The sequence below is a fragment of the Belonocnema kinseyi genome, chromosome 3, assembly GCF_010883055.1.
Source record: "Belonocnema kinseyi isolate 2016_QV_RU_SX_M_011 chromosome 3, B_treatae_v1, whole genome shotgun sequence".
Lineage (NCBI taxonomy): Eukaryota > Metazoa > Arthropoda > Insecta > Hymenoptera > Cynipidae > Belonocnema > Belonocnema kinseyi.
Genome location: NC_046659.1, coordinates 104,999,006 through 105,024,733, shown reverse-complemented (window position 1 = coordinate 105,024,733; position 25,728 = coordinate 104,999,006). Strand labels below are relative to the sequence as shown.

General features: G+C 31.1%; 1 protein-coding gene across 1 annotated transcript; it reads left to right on the top strand.

Annotated features, from left to right (window-relative positions):
• Positions 1-1,737: 1,737 nt before the first annotated feature.
• Positions 1,738-18,401, top strand: LOC117170101 (protein ROLLING AND ERECT LEAF 2). Its single transcript, XM_033356628.1, has 3 exons — positions 1,738-2,718; positions 14,997-15,146; positions 17,747-18,401. Exons 1-3 carry the CDS (start codon positions 2,290-2,292, stop codon positions 18,236-18,238), a joined length of 1,071 nt encoding a protein of 356 aa, XP_033212519.1. The 5' UTR covers positions 1,738-2,289; the 3' UTR covers positions 18,239-18,401.
• The last annotated feature ends 7,327 nt before the right edge of the window (positions 18,402-25,728 follow it).

Sequence of the window (25,728 nt, the reverse complement as noted above, 5' to 3'; positions counted from 1 at the left end):
CCTCCGCTACTTAATCTGCCCTACTCCCCTGCTTTCTTCTTCCTACTTCTGCTTCCACACCGACTCCCCTCCCACTTCCTTCTTTTCACTCCCTTCCCTCACTTATTCTTCCCCTACTTTATCTCCACTGCTCCTCTACCTCTCGTCTTCCTAATTATGCTTCCACACTTACTCCCCTCTCACTTTCGTCTTCCAACTCCCCTTCTCCCTCCCATCCCTCATTTTCCCCTCTGCTACTTCATCTCCCTGACTCTCCTACCTCTCCTCTTCCTACTTCTGCTTCCACACCTGATCCCCTCCCATTTCATTTTTCTCATTCAGTTCCTCCCTCCCATCCGTAACTCACCCCTCCGCTACTTCCTCCCTCTAGTTTAACTACTTCCCCTCCTCCTACTCTTCCACACAGTGTGCGGCAACCTGATGCACAATTTTCCGCGTACAGTTGCCGCATACAGCTTTTAGTTCTAAATTTTGTAAGGCATGAATTAATAAAAATACATAAATATAAATGTGTAAAAAGATTTTTAAAATGTTGAGTTCTATGTTAAATTGTGAATAAATGTGAAAAAAAGGATTTACGATTCACGTAGTCCGCTAGGGAAATACAAAAATAAATTAAAGAAATAATTATGCATTTTCTTTTATCTTTAAAGTGAAGAATTTAATGATTACTTATTTATTGATAACATAAATATCTTTCATACCAGGTAATTTTGAATAACTTATACGTTGCTCCAATTTACCAACTGATTTGTTGATGGTTAAGCCTATTTAAAGTATTTTTAATTAGAAATTTAAATTTAAATTAAAAAATTTATTTTTAAAGTATTTCTTAATCAATGTATATATTTATTAATTTTTAAATAAATTTATATGGTTACAAATAAGCAATTGATGTCCCTCCTAAAAACATAAAATTAATAAATAAAATTAAAGAAAGAAGCTGATGAAATAATCCTACCTTTCAGTTGCCGAGATTATTTTTATTTTTTCATTTGATAACAAAAATGGGAAAAATAATTTTTGGACTTTTGAAGGGTACCGTTTTTTGAGAGATACTTGAACTAATTCTTAAATGCGTAACATCCATGACTCAACTATGCATTTCTTATGCATTCAATTTCAATTTCAATTTAATTTACTTTAATTTCAATTTTTGTGCTAACAAAAATGATAGCTGATCCAATAAAAAACTTTCTGTTTATAAACTTATTAATAACATTTTTAATAACAAAATTAATAACAATAACAGTAACAGTAGTTTGTCATTATTTGATTACGTCGAAAGAACTAAATTTGTACGTCAAAGAAAGTCCAATAGTACATTTTTTACTGAAGTTTCACTTAAGTTTTAATCATAATTTTCATTAAGCGATTAAATATGATATGAATCCAGGTATTACTCAAATAACGGTAATCTTAAAATGTAAAAAAATTTTCTATTATTTTTTCAATAAATTAAGTATTAATTGAAACCCAGTGGGTACAACGTTTGGCGACGTCTTTACGACATCGTTACGTCATCTTTACGACAACTTTACGACATCCTATGTCCATGTCGTTAAGGTGTCTTTATGATATCGTAAATAAGTCGTATGGTCTGACGATGTCCTTACGATATCGCAAAGACATCAAAACGACATGGACATAGGATGTCGTAAAGATGTCGTAACAATGTCGTAAAGACGTCGCCAAATTTTGTGCTTACTGGGAAACCTTCTTTACAACCAAATCCCCTTCCTTCTCTTTTTTATTTCTTTTGTCTTTTTTATTTTTGTTATCAAATCACAATAAAAAAAAACATTTGTAAAAAATAATCATCAACGTTCCGGCACTCATACTGCCACCTTATAAAGGCAAACAAAATTCGAGCAAGTGGGAATAGTAACGAAACATGGTGGTTTCGTTGCTGTTCTTACTGGCAAATGTTTTTAAGCAGTCAATTCCTCATTTTTAGTAAGGATTTTCATTCGAACATTCAGTTTCAGAGAGTCCAGTTTAAAAAATTGCAAATCAGAACGTAAAAAGGAGCCTTTTTGAATTTGTCTTTAAAAAAAAGAAACAAGTCGTAGAAGTTAGTAGATGTGATTGTCGATGTGCAAAACAGTGTCCTTAGATCTGAGACTAGGGAATCGTAATGGCGCATCGCGCCGTCACATTTCTTGGCTTTGCAGAATGTGGAACCATGGTGCAGACGAGTTATTCGTAACCGGAAGTCGCCTGTCCCGAAGGCGTTAAAGCGGGAAGCAGAAGGATTTTCGGGAAAGAGGAGACGGTAAAAATTGGGCGATGTACGCAGCAGCAGGTGGCGCTAGCATCGCCAACAGGAGGAAGCAGAAGCGGCTGCAGCTGAACAAGCGAGATGTTGCCACTGCATCAGCGGATGCTGCAGCCAGGAACAGAACTGCTACAGCTAATCGAAAATTATCACGTCCACGCGTAGTACCACAACCACCACCACCACCACCACCATCATCTTCTACACTATCAGCGCCGCCACCGTCGTCAAACTTCCACTCGAGTATAGATCGACGACGTCGAATAGAACAGCGGAACCAGAAGTTGGCCCCTCCGGCCTCTCCTATTCAGTTTCCAATTTCTCCACCTCCACTTTCCTTAGAATCACCAAGTCCGAGGCCCAACAAGGCTTCCAACTTTCCTTTTCCACCTCCGTCCATCCTCGACCTTCGAGTCTCGCCTTCTACTGCGGAACTACAGGTTGGTCCCACTGCTTGCTGGCTTTCTGGTAAGAAGGCTTAAATAGGGAAGACTAGAAAATATCAGATTTTAATACGAAAATCGATACCTTCGTGTTAAAAGAAGCTATCTCAGAGTGTGGGTTTAAATCAACCACTCTGGCGAAAGTCATCTAAATTATGCACTCTGATTTTTGAGTTGGCAGACAGGTTTAGTTATTAATGCTCTCTGGCTTCATAAATTATTTTGAACTACAACATTTTCGGATCTTCTTAAATGTTCGGGATTCTGAAAATTCTCTAAATTCTAAAAATTCTGAAAATGATCAAATTTTTTTATATTTTCTGAACTCTGCAAATTCTCGAAATTTCGTAAATTGTAAGAATGAGCTGAATTATGATTTCTCTGCAGAGAAATTCCAAAAATTCATTGACTTCTTAGAAATTTTACTATTTCAGGCGATTTCAGTACGATTTCAATTTTACGAATTGAAGGAATTTAAGACGTATCATGAATGCTAGAATTCTAGGTATTTTACGAATTCAACGAATGCAAGGGATTCAGTGAAATAAAGAAAATCCACGCATTCAAGGTTTTAAAAATATAACAAGAGATTATAAGAGATTTGAAAAGAATACAAGAAATTCCACGAATTCTAAAAATTTCCAAATTTCAAAGAATTTTCTAAATTTAAAGAATTTCAAGACTTTTATCAATTCTATAAAAACCACGAATTGCAAGAATTATATGAATTTCAAGCATTCAATAAATTCCAAGAATTCCACGAATTTCAAGAATTCCAAGTATTTCAACAATACCGTGAATTCCAAAAATTCCTTGAATTCTAAGGATTCCGTAAATTCTAGAAAATTCAATGAATTCGGCGAATTCCACGAATTCCATGAATTCTAAGTATTTCGTGAATTCCCAAGGATTCCGTAAATTTCGAAAATTTCGTATATTCCGAAAATTTCATGAAGCTCAACAATACCATAAAATTTCATGAATTTCAAGAATTCAGCGAATTCTCCGAATTACAAGAATTCCACGAATTCCGATAATTCAATAAATTTATACAATTACATGAATTCATAGAATTTCAAGATTTCTGTGGATTCTAAGGATTCTCTGAATTCCAAGAATTCCGCGAATTCCAATATTTCCATGAATTCAATGAATTTATCGAAATCCATGAATTTATGGAATTTCATTTATTTGTAGGATTCTATGAATTCGTATAATGCCATGAACTTAAATAATTCCATGTATTCAAAGAATTTCGTGAATTCCAATAATTACACAAATTCCAAGAATTCCATGTATTTCACGAATATCGTGAGTTCTAATAATTCCACGCCTTTTAAGCATTCCATGAACGTTAAGAGTTCTAAGAGTTCTGAGAATTCCAAAAATTCTATGAATCCAATGAATTTATAGAATTCCCTGAATTCATAGATTTCCATAAATGTATAGAATTTCATGTATTCGTAGAATTCCACGAATTTAAATAAATTTCTGAGTTTCTTTATTTCATAGAATTCTATGAATTTGAATAATTCCTAGAATCCATAAATTCGATGAATTCAATGAATTGATAAAATTCCCTGAATTCATAGATTTCCATAAATGTATATAATTGCATGGATTCATAGAATTCCACGAATTTAAATAATTCTCTGACTTTCATTAATTCCTAAGATTCCATCAATTTAAATAATTCCATGAATTCCTAGAGGTCCATAAATTCCGAGAATTCCATGAATTCAATGAATTTATAGAATTCCCTGAATTCATACATTTCCATAAATGTTTAGAATTGCATGTATTCATAAATTCCACGATTTTTAATAATTTTCTGAGTTTCTTTAATTAATAGAATTTCATGAATTTAAATGACTCCATGAATTCCTGGAATTCCATAAATTCCAAGATTCCATGAATTTTATGAATTTATAGAATTCCATAAATTCAACGAATTTATAGAATTCCATAAATTCAATGAATTTATAGACTTCCATGAATTCAATGAATTTATAGAATTCAATGAAATTATAGAATTCCATGAATTCAATGAATTTCATGAATTCATGGATTTCCATGCATGTATTGAATTGCATCCATTAATAGAATTCCATGAATTTAAATAATTCCATGAATTTCAAGAATTTCGTGAATATAAAAAATTCCCCGAATTCTAAGAAAAGACAATGTGAATTCAAAATAAATCAAAATATTTATAAATAATATCATAAGCCAGAGACTATTTATTTAACATCTGCTGTTTTCCGCATTAGTCTACTAAAACGAGATATTGAAATGTGGATTATACAATGATTTCATGTTGCTTATCAGTTTCATCTATGCAAGCCTTCTTACCCAATTTGATTCAGATAGAGAATTCCCAGGATTTCTCGTGATAAAAAATTCTTTAAACTATTGAGTATTCTTAAATTAATAGAGTTTGTTACTTAGAATCTCTAATTTCCAGGGTATTAGAATGAATAACAGAGGAAGCCTATAAAACATTTTTTTCGTGTGAAGGCACCACTTTTCAAGGACCATTACTGAGAAAAGGTGGCTTCACACAGAAAACTAAATTTCCATTTTCCCTCGCCCGTTTCAACACCCTCGAGAGAATCAAATTTAAATGATAGAGTATGGCTTAATAGAAGAGAGGCCTGATGAGGTTAAAAGAAAAATAATTTGTTTTAACAAAAACAAATTAGTTAGGTTGAAGCGATTCTTGAAAGTCGATTAATTCTCGAGAGTGGCTAAAAAATTACTTGCAATACAAATTTTATAGTTTGCTTTTTATCATATAAGTTATTCCGGATCAAGTTTGTTTCTAAGTCGTTTCTAGACGCGATTCTAACTTGTTCAGAGTAGCTAAGTTTCCTCATGCTCGCCTAGAAGTTCTCAATCAATTACGCTTTTCTGCAAATTAAAATGACGTTAATACTCGATATTTAAAGTTAAAATTATGCTGATCTTGAATGTCTCTAAAAATAGAAAATCTTGAAACTTTACATCTTTTTTAATATACTAGATAAAAACTCTAAACAAATGAGGCTTAAAAATAAGAAATAATTAATCCTGGGTTATCTTTTCTGAAATCGACCTTAGCTCACATTCACGGCTACCGTCAACTCTTTGCCGCATTCTTCTTTCACTATAGTACACCAAACCACTTTAGAACATTAATCCTCATTTAGAAAATTAGTTAACATAATTGATGCACCGCAAATTTTCAATAGGCACTCTATAATTTAGAAAAAAAATCATAATCGGCTGTCTGGTGGCACTTACCTTCGACGACAACGACGATTATGATAATGATGATTCTTGATGATATTGTCTTCCAGGTTCGCCGGTAGGCGGATTTCCTATCATGAAGCCACAACGCATTTTGAAAAAATTTAATCCAAGAGCACTGTTCCAATTTTTTCACCTTTTGCATTGCAGAATGAAAAATTTGTAAATACAATCTAGGAGTGAATTTGAAGATGAAACTTCTTTTTTCAAAAAACAGATCATTTTCAGAGACAAGGTTCTGAGATATAAAATAATTTATTTTGGATGTGACGATCAGTTTTTAAATTAATTTTATAGAGGAGCGACAGAATGTTTTTATTATTTTTGTAAAACTATGGAAGAAAGCAAAGCAGGGTTTTTAAACTCGGTCATGCTTTTCTATTTGATACGAATTTTGAAGTCTCAGGGTGGTCGCTTTCAGTTTTTTTTAATGTTAAGGCCATGTGATGAGTGAGTCACGTGACCAGATTCCTACCTTACTGACACTTTTTTATTTCTGAACTTATTTTCACACGAAGCGCCACATCGAGTTTAAAATTTTGGATATTAAATAAGAAGCTCTGCTTCTTATTTATTTCCAACTAGATGTGGCGCTTCGCGTGAAAATAAGTTAAGAAATAAAAAAGTGCCGTTAAGGTAGGAATCCGGCCACATGGCCTTAACTCCTTAAGTTCAAGTTTTAACTTTTTCAATTACGAAACCATTTAGTTTACAATGTGTAATTCTAGAATCTTTCACTTTCAATATTTTTCATTTGAGACCTTCATTGTTGAGATTTTTAATTTAATTGATTAAAAATGCAGTTTTGAAAACTTTAACAATTGAAAATTAGAACAAATTGATTAATAAATTTTAAAATTACACTGTTGTTCGTGTATTAAACATTAAGCAATGATTGATTTTACAAGACGATTCTTAATCTGTTAAACAATAAATAATTTACAGATTTTAAAGTTAAAAATTATCCTGTTTCCATGCAAAAGCCTTAGCAGTTAAATAAATGTAAACTTCTCTATAAAAGTTTATAAACTTATTACAATCTTGAAGTAATTTCAAATTAGTAGATTCGTAATTAATTAAGTTTGGTTTAAAATTATTGTTTTATCTTAAATAGCTTGGAATCTGTCTAAATTTTGAAAAAAAGAACCCAGATCCTAATTTTTTTTAATTCTAAAATTATAAACATTTTTCAATATTTTTAGGCTTATTTGGAAGAAAAATGCCTAGAAATTTGTAAGGAAATAATTAAAATAAAATTATTGTATATTTTTTTATAGTAAATTTATGATTACTTATTTCATATATTTAAAAAAGTGTTTATTATCATAGAAATTTTGTATTGACAATTACTTAGGCAAGGTACTGCAATTTTTTATTTTGCGTATTATTTAAAATTTAATAAAGCATTACAATTTCAGCTATTTATATAATATCTTCTTGAAAAATTGTCCGAATCACTTCCTTCTATACTATCATTTTATTCAAAATTTTTATATCTTTAAACCCATTTGAGAGAAAAAAATGTTGTCCCAGAAATAATAAATTAAAGAATCTAAAATTAACTAATTAATTAATAAGAAATATAATTCTCGACTTGAACTTTTAAACTAAATGATCCGTCGGGTAGACTTTAATCTTAATAGTTTTAAATTCAAAAGTGTTCCATTCTAAGTGCTTTAATTATTAGTTCTTTTTTTATTACTTTAAATCAATAAATTTTAGCTCAATAACCGGGATAAATTTGTACGAACCGGCAAAAAATGAGGAAATCAGTGGGAATTTTTTTCTTCCACACTAAGAAAAACGTTTCTTTGGCCGGACAAAAGTTGGTCTGTTTTGAGCTATAATTCAGCAAACCGTAGCTGCTGAAAAATTGCATAGTTAATTCAAAAAAATTAAATTTATTATTTTTCTAAATCATTGAATTTAATTATCTTGCAGATGCAGTAAAATATTTTTTTCAAATTTAACCCGAGCGGACCTCTTGAACAGAACGGTTACGCAATTGCCGGACCGTAAAGTGAACGCGAAGTGACCGGTCCGTTCACTGGGCCCGCTAGGGAATATTTTTATAATCTTTATTTATAATGTCAAATAGAACTGGAGAAAAAGTTTTTTTGAGCCAAATAATAATTTTTCTAATACAAAAAAAGCGGCTTAACAAAATTATTTTATTACTGTCATTTTATTCTTTTTATCTGTGGTACTGTAACGGCCACTTTGAAGTTTGAAAATGTTATCTCTAGCGGACTACATAAACGGAACGGTCACTTTATGCCTACGGTCTGGCAATTATGTAACCGACCCTTTCACGAGGTTTGCGAGGAATATTAAAAATAATTATTATCGCATGAAGGGATATCTTTTTGTTCTACCTCTTTTTAACTTTTCTTATCTCTTGTCTCAGCGACTGGCTTTTTTATTTGTTTAATACAATATTTTTTTCTGTTTATAGTTTGTAACCCACGTCCTCAAGAAAGGAGTGGCGATAATTATTTCGAGCTTTATTCCCGTAGCTCTTGAGAAAATGCACCAAATGGGTCGTCATTTTGACGTCACGATGACGCTCGGAGTTTTGGTTTATTTATCGAAGCGAATCGACGAATCATGGGAATGATTATAGAAATTAGGATTACATATAAAACTAGTCTAGACAAGATGTTTGGTGGATTCGCTTGGACGATGTGTCATGCGTCATGTGGAACTTGATGAAAAAATGAGTGCTGTTTGGCCCACGTTTCTCCGTCCGCTTACCCGCGAACCGAGACTCAATCAGTCTGAAAATGAAAATTAGGATTAGAGAGGAAGCTGAGGAGCATCGAGTATTGAATTAATTTTGGAGAAAAAATTAGACGAATACGAGAGGATATCTGAAGCTTTTTGTCATCAAGAAAAAGACGTCGTCGGGAGAATAATTTTGTGACTCTAAATGTTGTAAATGAATAAGCGGCATGCAGGCGGCTCTCTTAATTAGAAGGGAGAAGCAACGGGTAAAGGGGGGTAAGAGAGTGAACTTTAGAGAACTACCCTCCAACTTGGCCACCAGACTCATTCCGCCGCTTCCACGATATCCCCCGAAATCTTACGCTTACGGGGTAAGTATCCTGCCCTAAAATCGAAAGAGGAGGAATTTTCAGGAACCCGATCGTCGCCTTCGTTCAGGATCATAACTATGTGATTCCCTTTCCCATATTGTCTTTATTGTATCTTTGTATCTCTGTATCTTTCTGGTATTTTTTATTTGGTAGTTGTAGCCTCTGGGGATGATTTTTTTTATAAGTACCAAGTTCCTTATCACACTAGACTAGCACATTAGGGTGGTCCCAATTTCCTAGCGGACGGCGTGACCGTATAAAATTGTCGCTTCAATCACACAGTGAACAGCGCCAATTCTGTTTAGTAGAACGGCTCCACTGATTCGGGAGAACCATTACCCCGAACAAGCCGAATCGAGCCCCTGGAAAGCAGAATGTCCTGAGCGCGCGAGACGAGTTTGCCTAGTAGGTAAGGGAGGGGATAACGCGTTGCTACGGGCCGCATTAATTCGACACAAAATTTTTAAATCGCGATTATTCCGGTATTAACGTTCGTATCCAGATGATTTTCGGATAGAAATTTTCGTCAGTCTTTGCCGCTTCTGGCGGATATAGAATCATAGCTCATTCCGTATCAATTCAATTCTCAAACGCTTGTCATTTCTACAAATCAAATCAGATCGAGCTGAATTTTGGATATAGTATAGATTAATGGACATGCACTTGATAAGTATTGGTCGTTTTGGATAATTCGAAAATTTATAGTGACGTTTTTGAGCTCGAAGTTGTGAAGACTTCGTGATCAGTTTGGGAATTGAATTTATACGGAATGAGCTATAATTCTATATTCATCAGAAGCGGCAAAGACTGACGAAAATTTCTTTCCAAAAATCATCTCGATGCGACCATTAATACCGGAGTAATCGCGATTTTTAAATTTTGTGTCGAATTAATGGGGCCCGTAGGAACGCGTTATCCCCTCCCTTACCTACCAGGCAAACTCGTCTCGCGCGCTCAGGACGTTCTGCTTTCCAGAGGCTCAATTGTTTGTTCAACATTATAGTCGAGCCGTTCTGCACACGGGACGCTTGCAGCACAGTTCCGCGCTTGCGCAGCTTGGGCAAAAATAGCACCCATGTTTCGGAGAGGTTGATCTCCGTAAGTTCGGGATAACCAGTGCCCCGAATCTGGAGCGGACGCCACACCGAACCGAAGTGCAGCGACTCTCGTACAACTAGCGGACTTTTTATTTTTTAACACATGAATAAATACAAATACATCAATGTAAATGGGTAAAATAAATGTTGAGTTCGGTGTGAAATTGTGAATAAGTTTGAAAAGGGATGAAAATTTGCCCTAGCGGTTCCAGTAAATGGAACAGTCACTATGTAGTTCCTTCACGGTAATTCGTAAAAATTTACTATTTTTTGGTATAAATAACACACTTGATAAATTTCAAGAGTAACATTTTTAGTTTAACATATATGGTAATTATTTCAACAATTTTCACTTGTTGAAAACATTTTTACCATGTAAATCGTAAAAAGTTATTAATGTCGAGTTAATGGGACAATTAATGAATGTTGAAAGTAATATATTTATTTAACGATATTTGGCAATTATTTAAACAATTATCATTTGTTTAAAAACACTTTCCTGTAAATCTTGAAAAGTTCTTACTTTCTTGAATTAATTTTGAAATTAATTAATACTAAGAATGATATATTTTTTTAAAGATAAATATTTAAGGTAAAATATTTTGAAATTTACAAACATTTACTTTGAATAATTCTTTCGTCTATAAATATTGAAAAATTGCTATTTTTTGGAATTAATAACCTAGTTAATGTATTTTATGAGTAATATTGTTTGTGAAAGACAGTTTTTAATTATTTAAACAATTAATATCACTTGTTTTTTTTCATAGAAAAGATAGCGAAAGTTTTTTTTTTAATCTCTTACTTTACGTCGAATAATTAATCAAACAAATTGTTTTCAGTTACGTCCTGGATAGTCATTTTTTCTCAATTTTTATTATGAAAAGGAGCAGTAATAGGAATTGTTTAAATAAGTTCTAACTGCCTCTCATGAAAAATATAAGTTTTAAATTAATTAAATTCAGAAAATAATAACTTTTTACGATTTATAGCGGAAAAAATGGTTAAGCAAATAAATATTCTTAAAATAATTGCTAAATATCCTAAACAAACAAATATTAATCTTAACATTCGTTAATTGTCATTTATTTCAGTTAATAATAACCTTGCACAATCTGGCGGAAAAAATTGTACAGGTAGAAGTTTTTTTAACCATTGAAAAATATTTTAAGCCAAAAAACTATTAAAAATTAATGAAATAATAGTTGAAAATTTGTAACTTATCGAATCCAAATTCCTACTGTTGAAAAATTCCAAAAATACCGTTTTTAGCATGAATTTTACATAAAACTGTTATTTAAAATTTTTGGGGATATTTTCCGGGCACAATACAAGGGGATTTAGAGGACAAAATTGAGTGTGACAACAATTTAAATACATGTAAATTGCTTAAACAATATTTCAAAACATCTTTAACAAAAAATATTACTCCTAAAATTCATTAAACGTGTCATTATTTACAAAAAATTTAAACTTTGCATGATTCGGAATACAAACAAAAATTGAAACAAATAAAAATTGTTTAAACATTTGAAAAATGCCTTTAACGAAGAATATTATTCCAAAAAATTCACTTACTGCGTGTAATTTTTTTCAAAAATACTGACTTGTCATAATTTACAGAGAAAAATAGAAAATAATAATAATTGTTTAACCAATTTAAAATAATTTCAAAAATATTTGAAAAATTATCACTCACATCATTCGAAAAATGCATGTTGAAATACTTTTAAAAAATCCGTTTCTAGTATGAATTTTTTATTTAAAAATGCAACAACCCTTAAATATTTTAAAAGTAGTGACTAAAAATCAAGTTCTAAAATAGTTAAAAAAAGTAGTTGTTTTTCCTATTTTACCGAAAACTGTACTTTTTCAACTTAAAATCCCATTTTAATTTTAAAAACCCGGGAGAAAATGTTAATATAGACCGATATGAAAAAAATTTGGCAATACAATTTTGGACCACCCTAGTGCTCAGTTTTTAAGCCGCAATTCTTGACTTATTTTGGATTTTTCTTTAAAAAGTTCATCATTAAATTCTAAAGAAATTTGTGAGATCCGATTTTTTTCTTATGCTAACTTTTATGTTAATATAAATTTAATTTTCCTCAAATTATGTTATTAAGGATATATAGCGATGAAAATTTAGCATTTTGTATTTTTTCCTAATTTTATAAACAAATTACTTAAACAAATGCACAGTGTCGACATTTTTAAGGTGGCATAAATTGTTTTTTTCGCAATTCTCTTAAAATAATGTTGCCAGTTATGTTTAGTAAGAAAAATTTCTCATTTACTATTATTTATTAATTTTATAAGCAAAATTAACAAATGTAATTTCTTTTTTGCAAAGTAATTGTTAATGTTATAAACAAAGTTGAAAAGAAATGCATATCTTAGTATTTTTCTGTTTTATTCTTTTCTGCGATATTTTCATACCTGATAAGAATTGTTAATTGTTTAAATAAAATTGATATGAAAATAAAGATTTTCGTCAATTTCCAACCGGAAAATTTCCCTTTTTCAATTAAATCAATTTTTAATTATTCGGTAAAATCATTGTCTTATAATGATTTATCTACGAAGAATAATTCTTCATTTGATTAAAAATTGTTTACACAAAATCAAAATTTTACTAGTTGTCAACAAATGGATGTTTCCAAGCAACAGACTTTTGAAAAATGACGAAATAGCGGATTTTTAAATAAAATTGTTATGACAATAAACAATTGTGATTTATTAATAAAATAACATGAGCAGATTGTAAAGCTAAGTTATTACGAGTCAGTTTTGAAATTTGTTTATGAAAAAATTTATAAAATGAACAAATCGCATCGATTTGTTGACAAGTAGCTAAGTCTTGAAGTTCTTCATAAAATTGTTTAAAAACTAAAAAATTATTGTGTTTAATTAAAATTATTGATAAGTCTCCTAATAAGCAAGGTCATTTTTGAATAATTGGAAGTCGCTTTCTTAAAATAATATGACATCGATTTGTTAACAAGTAGTCAAGTTGTAAGTTTGTTTATCAAATTGTTTATTAAATGACAAATTATTCTTCGTTGATAAGATATCATAGGGGAAAGATTGTGCTAAGTTATTTAAAATTGATTCTGTTGCAAAAAATAAATTTTCCCGTTAAAAATTGAGGCAAATCTGTTTTGTTTATCAAATTTATTTAAACAATGAACAATTATTGTCGCCTGACAAATTCTCCTAACAAATAAAGTCATTTCTGAGTCTTTGGCAGTCGATTTCATAAACAAAAAATTATTTGTTGATAAGTATTTAACTCGAGACGTTCTTCTTACAATCTTTTTCAAAATAAACAATTATTGTTATTTGTTAAGGTATTATTAGAGTATAATCAGGAAACATTTTGCCAAATAATTTCAATATTTTTCCGCTGAAATAAATCAATTTTCCGGTTCAAAATTGTCGAAAATTTGTATTTGCTTATCAAATTCATTTAGACAATGATCAAATATTGTCGCGTGAAAAATTATCTCAATAAATAAAGTATTTTCTGATTCATTGGTAGTCGATTAAAAAAACATCCATTTGCTTTTGTGTGGCTCAAAAAGGGAAATCTCTTGGTAAGAAATTGACTAAAATTTGTATTTGTTTATCACATTTATCTAAACAACTAACAATCGTTATCAGATATTAAAATATCGTAAATGTGATTTATTGTTGACAAATTTGAAATCAATTTTGATAGAGAACAACATTTTTAAAGAGCGAAATTACTAAGATATGCATTTGTTTATAAAATTAACAATTAATTTAAATTTAAAAAATAGTAATTGATGCATTTATATGTAAATCCCAAACTTTCACTCGCTCATTATGTAATAAAAATTTTTTTTAACTTTTAGAAATCTTATAAACATCTTTATATTATCTGTAAAAAGTGTCTACTGATTTCAGGATGTTTGAAATAAATATGAGTAATTGCAAAAAAATGAGATTGATGATTGAAAAAAATATATATATATATCTATGATAAACAAAGATTCCCAAATCGGCTCTCACAAATCTCTTTGAAATTTAGTTTCAAATTTGAGAAACAAATTTAATGTGTATTAATTGTTTGCATGTTGTTTGGACTTCACAATAATTATTTGTGTGACTAATATTCGGACATTCACAAATGCATAAACAATATTTTTGTTAACAAATTTGTAGAAAAATAGATTTGTTTCATGTGTAGTTGTGTGAATCTTAAAGAGTGGAAGTGCTAAGGTAAAACTACAGGTGTGCCCTACTATTTCTGGAAGTTTTTAAAGACTGGTTTGATTTTGGAATTGAGAGATTTGATTGAAGTTTGCAAAAATGCGGCGCGATTCGAAAAAAAGGGATATATTCCTTGGTAAAACTATAGTCGATTCTGGATTTAGTGATTTCGGATTTAATGTTTCCGAGAATTGATGTCGCGTCGCGGGAATGGATGGTAGCAGTTGCGAAAGGATTTGCGGCGTTCACTCAGGCGTGACAAACCAGAGAAAGGCCTGAAAGAGACAAAATGGGGGATAAACAAACCAGAATCGAGGCCTTGCACTCGCCCCCTCATCTATTTGGTTTGTCACGCCTGAGTGAATACCGAAACATTCCGCCAGCAGCTACAATTTTTTTTTAAATTTTTGTAAAAAGTAAAATTGGAGGTTGATCCTGAAAGTATTGAATGTATGCCTAAAGTGCATTGTAATATGAAAAACGTTTATTATTTTCTCGATTGTAAGCGAATGGTTCTTGTGAATAATTTGTTGATAAGAATAATGAGGAATTGTTACAGTGCGGTGGACAAGCGCCTAACAAAGCAGCATGGCAAGGATGCAACAACAGGCCTCCTCATCCTCTTTCACCAGCGTCTCCGCAGAGCTCAAGAGAAGGATACAAAACGAAACAATGCGAAGCTCATCGTCGGTGGATGAAAAGAAACAGGGTAATCTCGATCCCTCCATATTAAAAAAATCTTTCTCGAACTGAAAGTCTAAAATAAAATAATCACTGGTTTGGGAAGAAATGAATCTAGGACTCTCTGTAGCATTGTGGGTAAGAGCGTCAGACCAGCATGTGCTGTCTGAAGACCTAGGTTCGAATCCCAGCGGAGATATTCATTTTTTCATACCTAAAAAATAAAATGAGTATTCAAAAAATATTAATTTTCGACCAATTGACAAAAAAGAATAAACACGTTATCTGGTAACAAAAAACCTTAACCATGAGTTGAACCCTCGTTTTTATCACACTCTAAATTCTCTAACCCTTTGAAGAACTTCAATTTCCTGAAATTCTTACACTCCCTAAATACTTGTAAGTCCTCCGAATTCCCTGAAATTCTTGAATATTCTAATATTCCTGAAATTCCGTAAATCCTCTGAAATCATTAAATCTTTCACATATCCAGAATTCCTTAAATATTCGGAATTTATCGAATATTCTGAATAATTCATGGAATTCTTTAAATATGTCGAATTCACAGAATTCCTGAAAATCTCTGCATATCTCGAATTCTTTCAATATCCTGAAAATCTCTGAATTCCTCGAAATCTATAAATATCCCGAATTCCTGTAATTATCTTAAATTCTCGATTTCTCCGAATTCCCTGAAATTCTGGAATATTCCGATATTCCTGATTTCCTTAAATATTCGGATATTCCGAAATTCTTAAGAAATATAATTATTATGAATTCGTGAAATGCCTTAAAATTCCTCAATCCCTTGAATTCTTCAAATACTTTGAGACCCCTGAATTTTGTGACATCCTTTAATACCTTGAATATTCCGAAATTCCTTGAATTATTTAAATCCTCTGAAATTCTTGTATTCCTTACATGTCCAGAATTCCATTTCAATTTCTTGATTTTCTGAACATTCTTTTAATTCGCTGAATTCTCGGAATTACTTGAAATCTCCAAAAATTCTGAATTCGTGGGATTCATAAATCCCTTGAATTCTCTAAATACTTTAAAATCCCTGAATTCCATGTTTGAATTGCTTGGATATTCGGAATTCCCTGAATTCTTGAAAATCTCAGAATTTCTTAAATTAACTGAAATCCATAAATATTCTAAATTCCTTGAATCTTCTGAACCTCTGCACTAAATTTAATTGAGTAAATCACTTGAAATCCCTAAATGCTCTATAATTCTCTAAATTTCCTGAAATCTGTGAATATTCAGAATTCCTGAAATTTTTTGAATCCTTTGTATTTCAAAAATTCTTTGAAATCCTTCAAATTTTTTGAATTCCCTGTATCCTTTACATTTCCTTAATTCATTGAACATTCTGAATTTCTGAAATTAATTTAATTTTCTGAATGCCTTAAATTCCCTAAATGCTCTGAAATTCCCGAAAATCTCTGAATTCTTAAATATCCTTTAATATCCCGAAATCTTTGAATCATTTAAATATCCTGAAATCTTTAAAAATCTCTCAACTCCTAAAATTCTCTGAAATTCTTGATTTCTCTGAATTCCCTGAAATCGTTTAATACGTATTCTAAATTATTCGAAACTCTGAACTACTCTGAATTCCTTGAATATTCTAAATTCATAGATTAAATTAAAATTCCAAAATCCATGAATGCTCTAAATAATTTGAAATCCCTGAATTCCCTGGAATTCTTGAATTCCTTGAATATCCCGAATTTCTTGAATATTCGGAATTCTTCGAATTCTTTAAAGTCTCAGACGTCCTCAAATTTTCTGAAGTCTTTCAATATACTGAACTCGTTAAATTCCTTGAATTATCTGAATTCTGTCAATTCCTGAAATTCCTTTGATTTCTTAAATCCCTCCAATACGATAGAAAAGATACGACGGAACTTTCGATTGACAGAGGGATGAAAAAGATTGACTTGTATATATAAAGAATAGGATGAGATAAAGAAGAGGGTATTGAAAAAGACGTGAATTTAGATTACAAAATAGATACCTAAAGGAAAGATGTTTGTAGATGTAGGAAATTCTGAGATAGAAAAGAGAAGATTAAAAAATAGAGATGGGAATTTAAATTGACGCAAAGATAGACCAAAATTTCTGTACAGGAACTTTGGAGGATCCTGGATACGTTCCTGGACAATAACCTGTACAAGTTGCACAAGTTAGCTTGAAGGTTCCTCTACTGGAACTTGGCATAGGAACTAATTCAGTGAAAGACCCTATACGTGTTTCTGTATAGGAACCCGCGCCTGAATTTAATTCGCAAAGGAACATGTACAGGAACCTATACTCGATTATTGCAAAGTTCCTCTATCGGTGCAGGTTCCATTTCAGGCTCATGCACTGTTTCCTTCGCCAAAATCCTGCACAGAAACTGTCAAGGTTACCTGTGCAGGTTCGTGTGCAGTATCGCGTTCAGGAACATGTTCAGGATCCTGCTAGAATCCTGTACAGGAATTTTCAGACGGGGGATAGGATGAGATAGAAGAGAGGAGATTGAAAATGACAGACGTGAATTTAGGTTGAAAAAGAGAGAGAAGGGATACACTTTCTCTATCTCTTTCTATCATAAGGGTTCAAATTCCGGAATTGTTTCAGATACGAGATGCGAGTTACTGCTACGGGAGCAGTGGCGAGGACGACGAGGAAGAAGGAAGCAGTTCAGCAATCCGTCGAAATGGTGAAGTGAGTGCAGCAGCAAATACGATGCTGTACGCAGGACTGGGAACGACAGCTCTTGGTCTCGTAATTTCCTTTGTGGGAACCGGGGAAAAGGGATTCACCAGTCCCCAGCTAAGACTGATCGGCCCTTCCCTCCTGTGTGCCGGTTTACTCTGTTGCATCCTCCGGGTGTTGCTCTGTCTTTGCTTCTGTCGTTGTGGACACTGTCGATGGACACCTTGTCCCTGTGTCTCGAAGAAAAAACGGAAGAAGCATAAAGAGACTGTGTCTTTGTCGGCAGAACCATCGCTCCCAACAGCATCGCTCTTGTCGCCCTTGTCTCAACCGGCAATGCCTTCGTCCTGTCTAATCTCGCCAGTGACAAGAGGACGCGAGATTCTGCTCTCTCCTGCCCAGTTACACGAATAACGAATTAACACGAATTAACGAACCGATTTCTCGAAGTTGGACTTTTTCTACAAAAACCGTACACACCATTCTACTGCCGGTCTGACAACCAGAGTGGAGCCACTCGCGAATCAAATAGACTATAGTTCAACGTGATTTAGTGCTTTAATCGAAGGAACTGAGAATAAATAAGCTGATGTTTTTTAACTGTTGTCATCTTTACTTGGTAAATCATTATCCAGCCCCTGTTACAAATTTCGTATACGTTTTTTTACGATTTACTTTTCAGATTCTAGGGATCACGGCTCAAAAAGAGCTTAAAAAATTAGTCAAAGAAGGCGCCGTGCCCCAGCAAACACGTTCTGTAACTGTTCCAGATAAAAAAAGGAACTGTGTTCTAAAACAATTGTTACAAGGTGGTGATAGAACTGTTCTAGAACAAAAAAGTTCTAGAACATTTCTATGACTATGACATGTTCTAGAACACTGTGACAAAATTGCGACAGAACTGTTCTCGAACTATGTGACAGTACGATTCTGTAACAGTTGATATGGAATTGTTCTAGAACAAACTGATCACAGACGCTCTATAATATTTGTTTCAAGTTTATTTTAGAACCGTGCCGTAACAGTATTATATCGAGTTCTAGAACCCTGTTACAAGTGTGTTCTAGGACAAATTAGGAACAAAAATTTGTTCGCTAATACTGTGGTCGAGCTGATCCTTGCGAATATCCCTAATGTGGATATCTCGGACGTATAATTTTTGTTAATCGGGACTGTATTGAATTGTTCTAGATTTTTTACAATGCAGCGTGCCAATATTCTAGAATTCCCAGTGGGCACAAAATTTGGCAACGTATTTACGACATCTTTACGACAACTTTACGACATCTTATGTCCATGTCGGTAAGGATTGTTTACGATGTCGTGACATCGTCAGATCATGAGACTTATTTACGATATCGTAAAGACACCTTAACGACATGGACATAGGATGTCGTAAAGATGTCGTAACGACGTCGTCAAACTTTGTGCCCACTGGGAATTCTAGAAGATTGGCACGCTGCATTGTAAAAAATCTAGAACAATTCAATACAGTCCCGACTAACAAAAATTATTACTTATATTATTATACTTGTTTTACAACATTTGTAATTGAGTTCTAGAAATGTTACAGATCGGCTGTCACAGCGTTCTAGAACTGTTACAGAATTGTTCTAGCGTAGGGGGGATGGCATAGCTACTCGCAAGTTCGTAACCTGTTACTAACCTGTTCTAGAACACGTTCTTTTGTGTTCTAGAACATTTACAGAACTGTTCTGTAACCATCTTTGCTGCGGCGTCTGCAAATGGAGTTTCGTAGCCTATTAGTACGCTAATTAAGTCGTGAAAACCTCTCCCTTTTTACACTTCAACATTCTCTTCTCCTTTATTCCCCAAATTCTTCCTCATATGCCTCCCCCGTCTCCTCACTTCAAAAGCTAACACTTTTCTCTCCCGATTTCCCTGTGCTAAATTTTCTCTACTTCTCCTCCCCTCACTTCCCCTCCTCAAACTTCAACCTTCGCCTCCCCTCCACTCCCAACTAATGCCTCATATATACCTTTCCTCACTTCACAAGCTAACACTCTCCTACCCCTACTTTTCCAACCCACATTTTCCTTGATTAACTTCCCTTAAATCCCTTCCCATTTCTTCTCCTCATTTGCTTACATCCCACCCCCTTAGTTTGTTACTTTCCATACATCCTCTCCTCACCCCCTACTTCCTCGCCACTCATTTCAACTATTCTCCCCTTACTTCCCCTCCCTATTTCTCCTATTTTACCCAAATTCCCCAATTCACACTTGTACCTTTGTTTCCCTCCATTCCCCAACTTTTTCTCCATACATTTCCCCCTCCCCTTCCTTTACCTAATTTTCCTACATACTATCCTCACCTCCTACTTCCTCAACCCTCATTTCAACCACATCTCCTTCCTGCTTTCTCCTAATTCACCTCAATTTCTCTCCCCTCACCAGTAGTTCCACACATTTTCGAAGCGAGTTAAATAATTTAAGAAATTATTAATTCCAGATTATAAGATATATTTGAAAGAACTCTTACTTACGTAGTTGTTGTACTTTTATGGATGCCAATATTTTGTAGGATTTAGTAGTCTCGGGTGAAAACTCTTTGTGTCGGGTGTTCCCCCATCCATCGTACTTTTTGCAAGAAGGTGAGAAGGAAAGAGAGGAAAAAAAACTTGTGGGCAAGTAGGAGAAACGACGGGAGGAGAAGTAAGTAAATGACTGGATTAGAACTACGTGAAATAAAAAGAGGGAAAGCAGGTGAAATAAGGGTTGTAGAGGAAATACTAAATAGGAAGTGGGAGAAATGAGGAAAAGGAAAGTAGAGGAAAAAGGCGAAATAAGAGTAGGAAAATAACGGGAGATGAAGTAGGAAAATGAGAGGAGGGAAAGTAGAAGAAGTGAAGAGAAAGGAAGGTTGGAGACGTAGAGGAAATGAGAAGAGGAAAAGTAGGGGACCTAAGGGAAATTAGTAGCAGTAAAGAAAAATAACTGGAGAGAAAGCAGAAAAATTGATTGGGAATTAGGAGAGGGAAAATAGATAAAGTGGTGATATTTAAGGGAAGAAAAATATGATAAAATAATGGGATATGAAGTAAGAAAATGAGAGAAGGGAAAGTCGGGGACGTGAGACGAAATGAGTGGAAGAAAAGTAAGGGACGTGAATGGAAACCAAAGTAGGGAACGTAGTTGAAATAAGGAGAGGAAAATTAGGGAAAATGAGGAAAATTAGTAGCAGTGAATAAAAAATTGAAAATGAGGGTAGGGGGAAATGAGAGGAGAGGATGTAGGGAAAGTGAGGGAAATTAGGACTAGTAAGGAAAATAACTGAAGCTGAAGTAGGAGATGTCAGTGAAAATTAATGGAGGCAAAATATGAAAATGAGGAGGTGCAGTAGAGAAATCTAGAGGAAGTTGAAAAAGGGAAATAGGGAAAACGACTAGAGCAATGGGAGGTGAATTAAGTAGGGGGGGGGGGGGAGTGTTACCTGAGGAAACGAGGAGAGGGGGATGTAAAGGAGAAAGAGAGGAAAGGAAGTCCGAAGTGTAAAGTAAGGTGAAAAAGTACAGGAATGTAGGGGGAGTAGGGGAGCGAAAGTAGGGTTGATGGGAGTTTTGAACGACTTAATTCACGTTTTAATAGGTTGTAACACCCTTTTTCGGAATAATATATGTAATTTGTAGAATTGTTAATATTTTTGAATACTTTCAATAATGAAGTCGACTTTCTGCAAAAGGTTTTTGATGAATTTTTTTCTTTCTGTTTCCCCGGGTTCGAAAACATTTTTCAAGGTCGCCTATTTGGTAGTAAATTAATGTTTTTGTTTAAAAATTATTCTTTTTAGTTGAAAATTCCTCTTTTGGGTTGAAAATTGTTTAAATCTGTTGACATTTCTTCTTTCTGGTAGCATATTATTATTTTTGTTTTAAAAATTCTTTTTTATTTGAAAATCTAACTTTTTGTTTAAAGTCCTACAATTTTGTTATTAATTCATCTTTTTTAGTTGAAGATTAAAGGTTTTGATAGAAAAATCTAGAATTTAGTTAAAAATTCGCCTTTTTGATATTAAAATAATCTTTTTTAACTGAAAATTCAACTTTTTGTTGAGAATTTTTGATTTTTATTAAAAATTTGCTGTAGTTTCCTAGAAATTAATCTTTTTGTTGAAATTTCGACTTTCCGGTAGTATATTAATTTTTTTGTTTAAAAATTCTTTTTCAGTTGAAAATTCAATTTTTTGGTTGAAAACTCTACGATTTTGTTTAAAAATCGCCCTTTTGATATTAAAATAATCTTTTCGCTTAAAAATTCATCCTTTTTTAATTGAAAATTCAACTTTTTGTTGAGGATTCTTGATTTTTATTAGAAATTTGTCTTTTTTTCTTAGAAATTAATCTTTTTGTTGAAATCTCGTCTTTCTGATAGCATATTAATTTTTTTGTTAAAAAGTTATTTTTTAGTTGAAAATTTAACTTTTTGCTTAAAGTTCTGGAATTTTGTTATCAATTCATTTTTTTTAGCTAAAAATTCAATTTTTTGGTTGAACACTTTAGAATTTGATAAAAAAATCACCTTTTTGGTAATGAATTAAACTTTTTGTTTTAAAATTTATGTTTTTTAATGGAAAATTCTACTTTTTGGTCAAGAATTATTGAATTTGATTAAAGATTCGTCGTTTTTGGTAGATAATTAATCTTTCTGTTAAAAAATGAATCTTTTTTAGTTAAAAATTAAGTTTTTTGGTTGAGAATTATTGAATTCTGTTAAAAATTCGGTTTCTTTGACTTTGAAATTCGCCTTTTTTGTTAGTATATCAATCTTCAGAATTTTAGAATAATTTAAAAAAATATTTTTTTTAGTAGAAAATTCAACTTTTTAGTTAAGAATTTTTTAATTTGTTTGAAAAATCGTCTTTTAAGGCAGTAAATTAATCATTTTGTTTAAAAATTCGTCTTTTTAAGTTAAAAATTCAACTGTATGGTTAGGAATTTCATAATTTTATTAAAAATTCGTCTTTTTTGGTAGCAAACTAATATTTTTTTATTTATTAATTTTTTAGTTGAAAATTCAACTTTTTGGTTCAGAATTTTAGAATTTGGTTAAAAAATCGTTTTTTTTTTAGTTCAAAATTCAATATTTCGGTTGAGAATTTTTGAATTTTATTGAAAATTCGTCTTTTTTGGAAGTAAATTATTCAGTTTGTTTAAAAATTCATAGTTTTTAGTTGAAATTTCAACTTTTTGGTTGAGAATTTTATAATTTTATTAAAAATTCGGGTTATTTCGATTAAAAATTAATTTTTATTTTGAAAATCCATCTTTTTGGTTAAGAATTTAAAAGCTTGGTTATAAAGGTTAAGTATTTTCTTAAAAATGCATTTTTTTGTTAAAGATTCAAAATTTTAGTAAAAAAATCATCTCTTTAGTTGGAAATTGAACAGTTTTGTTAAAAAATAATTTTGTGTTGGTTGAAAAATTACTTTGGTAATTGAAAATTTACCTATTAAATTTTAGGTCAAAATTTTTTCTTTTTCAGGTAAAGAGTATTTTGTTGAAAACTGGTATTTTTTGGAATAAAATAAAATTTTTTTTACCAAAATTTCTTTCTTTTTTTTTATAATTAAGCTGTTTTGCACACAAAATTAGTCAGTTTGTTTTGAAATTTCGATAATTTAATAAATATTGCACTTTTCTTGAAAAAATTGCAACTGTTTTGTTAAAAATTAAAATATTTCCTAGAAAATTTACTTTTCGTTGAAAATTTTTATTTTTCTGTTGAAAAGTAAATTGAAAACTTTTCGGATGAAAATTCAACTCTTTTTTGTTAAAAATCACCTTGTTTAGTAGAATTTTCATTTTTTATTTTACAAAAATGAAAAAATGAACTTAAAAAAATTTGGTTAAAAATCCGTATTTTTTAAAATTGAAAATTCAATTTTTTTTCATACAAACTTTTTTTTCTACAAAATTCATTTTTTGATCTTGAAAAGTCAACAAAATTTTTTCTAACCGAAAATTTATCTATTTTTTCCAAATTTATCTTTTTGATATATTTTAAGGTAGAAAAATTCAACTATTATGTTCAAAATTTAATTATTTTCTTGAAAATTTCACAATTTTGTTTAAAATCCATAGTTTTCGGTTGAAAATTCGGCTGTTTTGTTAAAAATTTAACTTTTTCTTAGAAATTTTACGTTATTATTTTAATTTAATATTTTGGTGTTTAATAGAGAGCTGAAATCTTTTTTGTGTAAGAATTTAACTTTTTTTGAAAATTTATGTTTTTTTTTTAATTAAAAATTTATTTGTTTTAAGGGAAATTTGATCTTTCTCGAATAAAAATGCAACTGTTTAGTTGAAAATTAAACTATTTTGTTAACAAAAAATTATACTTTTTGGTTAAACATTTTGCTGTTTTGTTGAAATTTTAAGTAATCCGTAGAAAATTGACTTTTTGTTTAAAATTTATATTTTCGAGTTGAAAAATTAAGTGAAATATTTTCTGGATAAAATTTCAACTTTAAAAAATAAATTGTCCTTTCTTTACAAATTTGTTTGTTTTAGAACAAATTTCATCTTTCTGGGATGAAAATTCGACTGTTTTGTTAAAAATTCATCCTTTTTCGTTAAAAATTCGTTGTTTTTTTTTATTGAAAATTCAATCTTTCTCGTAGAAACTTATTTTTTGTTAAAAATTCATATTTTATTTTCGAAAAGTCAACTGGAATCTTTTTGAATGAAAATTCAACTTTTTTGAAAATTTCTATTAAAAAAAAATAAATAAAAATTCATCTGTTTTAAGAGAAATTTGATATTTTTTGGTTAATAATGCGACTATTTGGTAGAAAATTCAATTTTTTTCGTAAATACTTACGTTTTGTTAAAAAATTCATATTTTGATTTTGAAAAGTCAACTGGAATCTTTTTTATATGAAAATTCAACTTTTTTTTAGTTTATATTTATTTTTTAAATAAAAATTCATCTGTTTTAAGAAAAACTTAATCTTTTTTGGATAAAAATGCAAATATTTGGTAGAGAATTCAATAATTTTGTTAAAATAATTCTTTTTGTTCAAAAATTTGTCTTTTTGCATTGAAAATTTAATTTTTTTCGTATGTACTTATTTTTGGTTAATGAAACTTTAACTATTTATGTCAAAATTTATTTCTTTGATGGATTTGATTGAAATTTTAACTGTTTAGTCGAAAAAGCCTTGTTTTTGGTTTACAATTAATTTTTTAACTGAATATGTAACTTCCAATTTTTTAAGTTTGATCTTTTTCACATGAAAATTCTCCTTTTTTAGTAAAAACTAATTTTGTTCGTTTGAAATTTAACGTCTTTTGGGTCAAAATGCATCAGTTTCGTGAGAAATTAATTTTTTCCTGAAAAGTCATCCTTTTGGTTTGAAAGTTCAATTTTTCTATAGAAAATTCCTTTTTTGGCTTGAAGGATTAACAATTTAGATAAACTTTTATTTTAAATTCAACTTTTTAAAAAATTTATATATTTTTTAAATACAAATTGAGTTGTTTGAAGAGAGATTGAACCTTTTTTGGATAAAAATGTAATTATTTGGTAGAGAATTCAATAATTTTGTTAAAGTCATTCTTTTTGTATAAAAATTCGTCTTTTTGCATTAAAAATTCAATTTTTTCGTAGAAACTTATTTTTTGTTAAAAAACTCATATTTTGATTTTGAAAAGTCAACTGGAATCTTTTTTGCAGGAAAATTCAACTTTCTTTGAAAATTTCAATTTTTTGAAAATAAAAATTCATCTGTTTTAAGAGAACTTTATTTATTTTTTAAAATAAAAATGCAACTATTTGGTAAATTATTCAATAAATTTGTTAATTATTCTTTTTGTTTAAAAATTCCTCTTTTTGCATTAAAAATTAAATTTTTTTCGTAGAAACTTATTTTTTGTTGAGAAATTC

Excerpts from the sequence above, each read along its gene's own strand:
- LOC117170101 (XM_033356628.1), top strand. The coding sequence starts at position 2,290 with ATGTACGCAGCAGCAGGTGGCGCTAGCATCGCCAACAGGAGGAAGCAG. Across the intron at positions 2,719-14,996 it reads CTTCTACTGCGGAACTACAG|TGCGGTGGACAAGCGCCTAA; the intron begins GTTGGTCCCACT and ends GAATTGTTACAG. Across the intron at positions 15,147-17,746 it reads GGTGGATGAAAAGAAACAGG|ATACGAGATGCGAGTTACTG; the intron begins GTAATCTCGATC and ends GAATTGTTTCAG.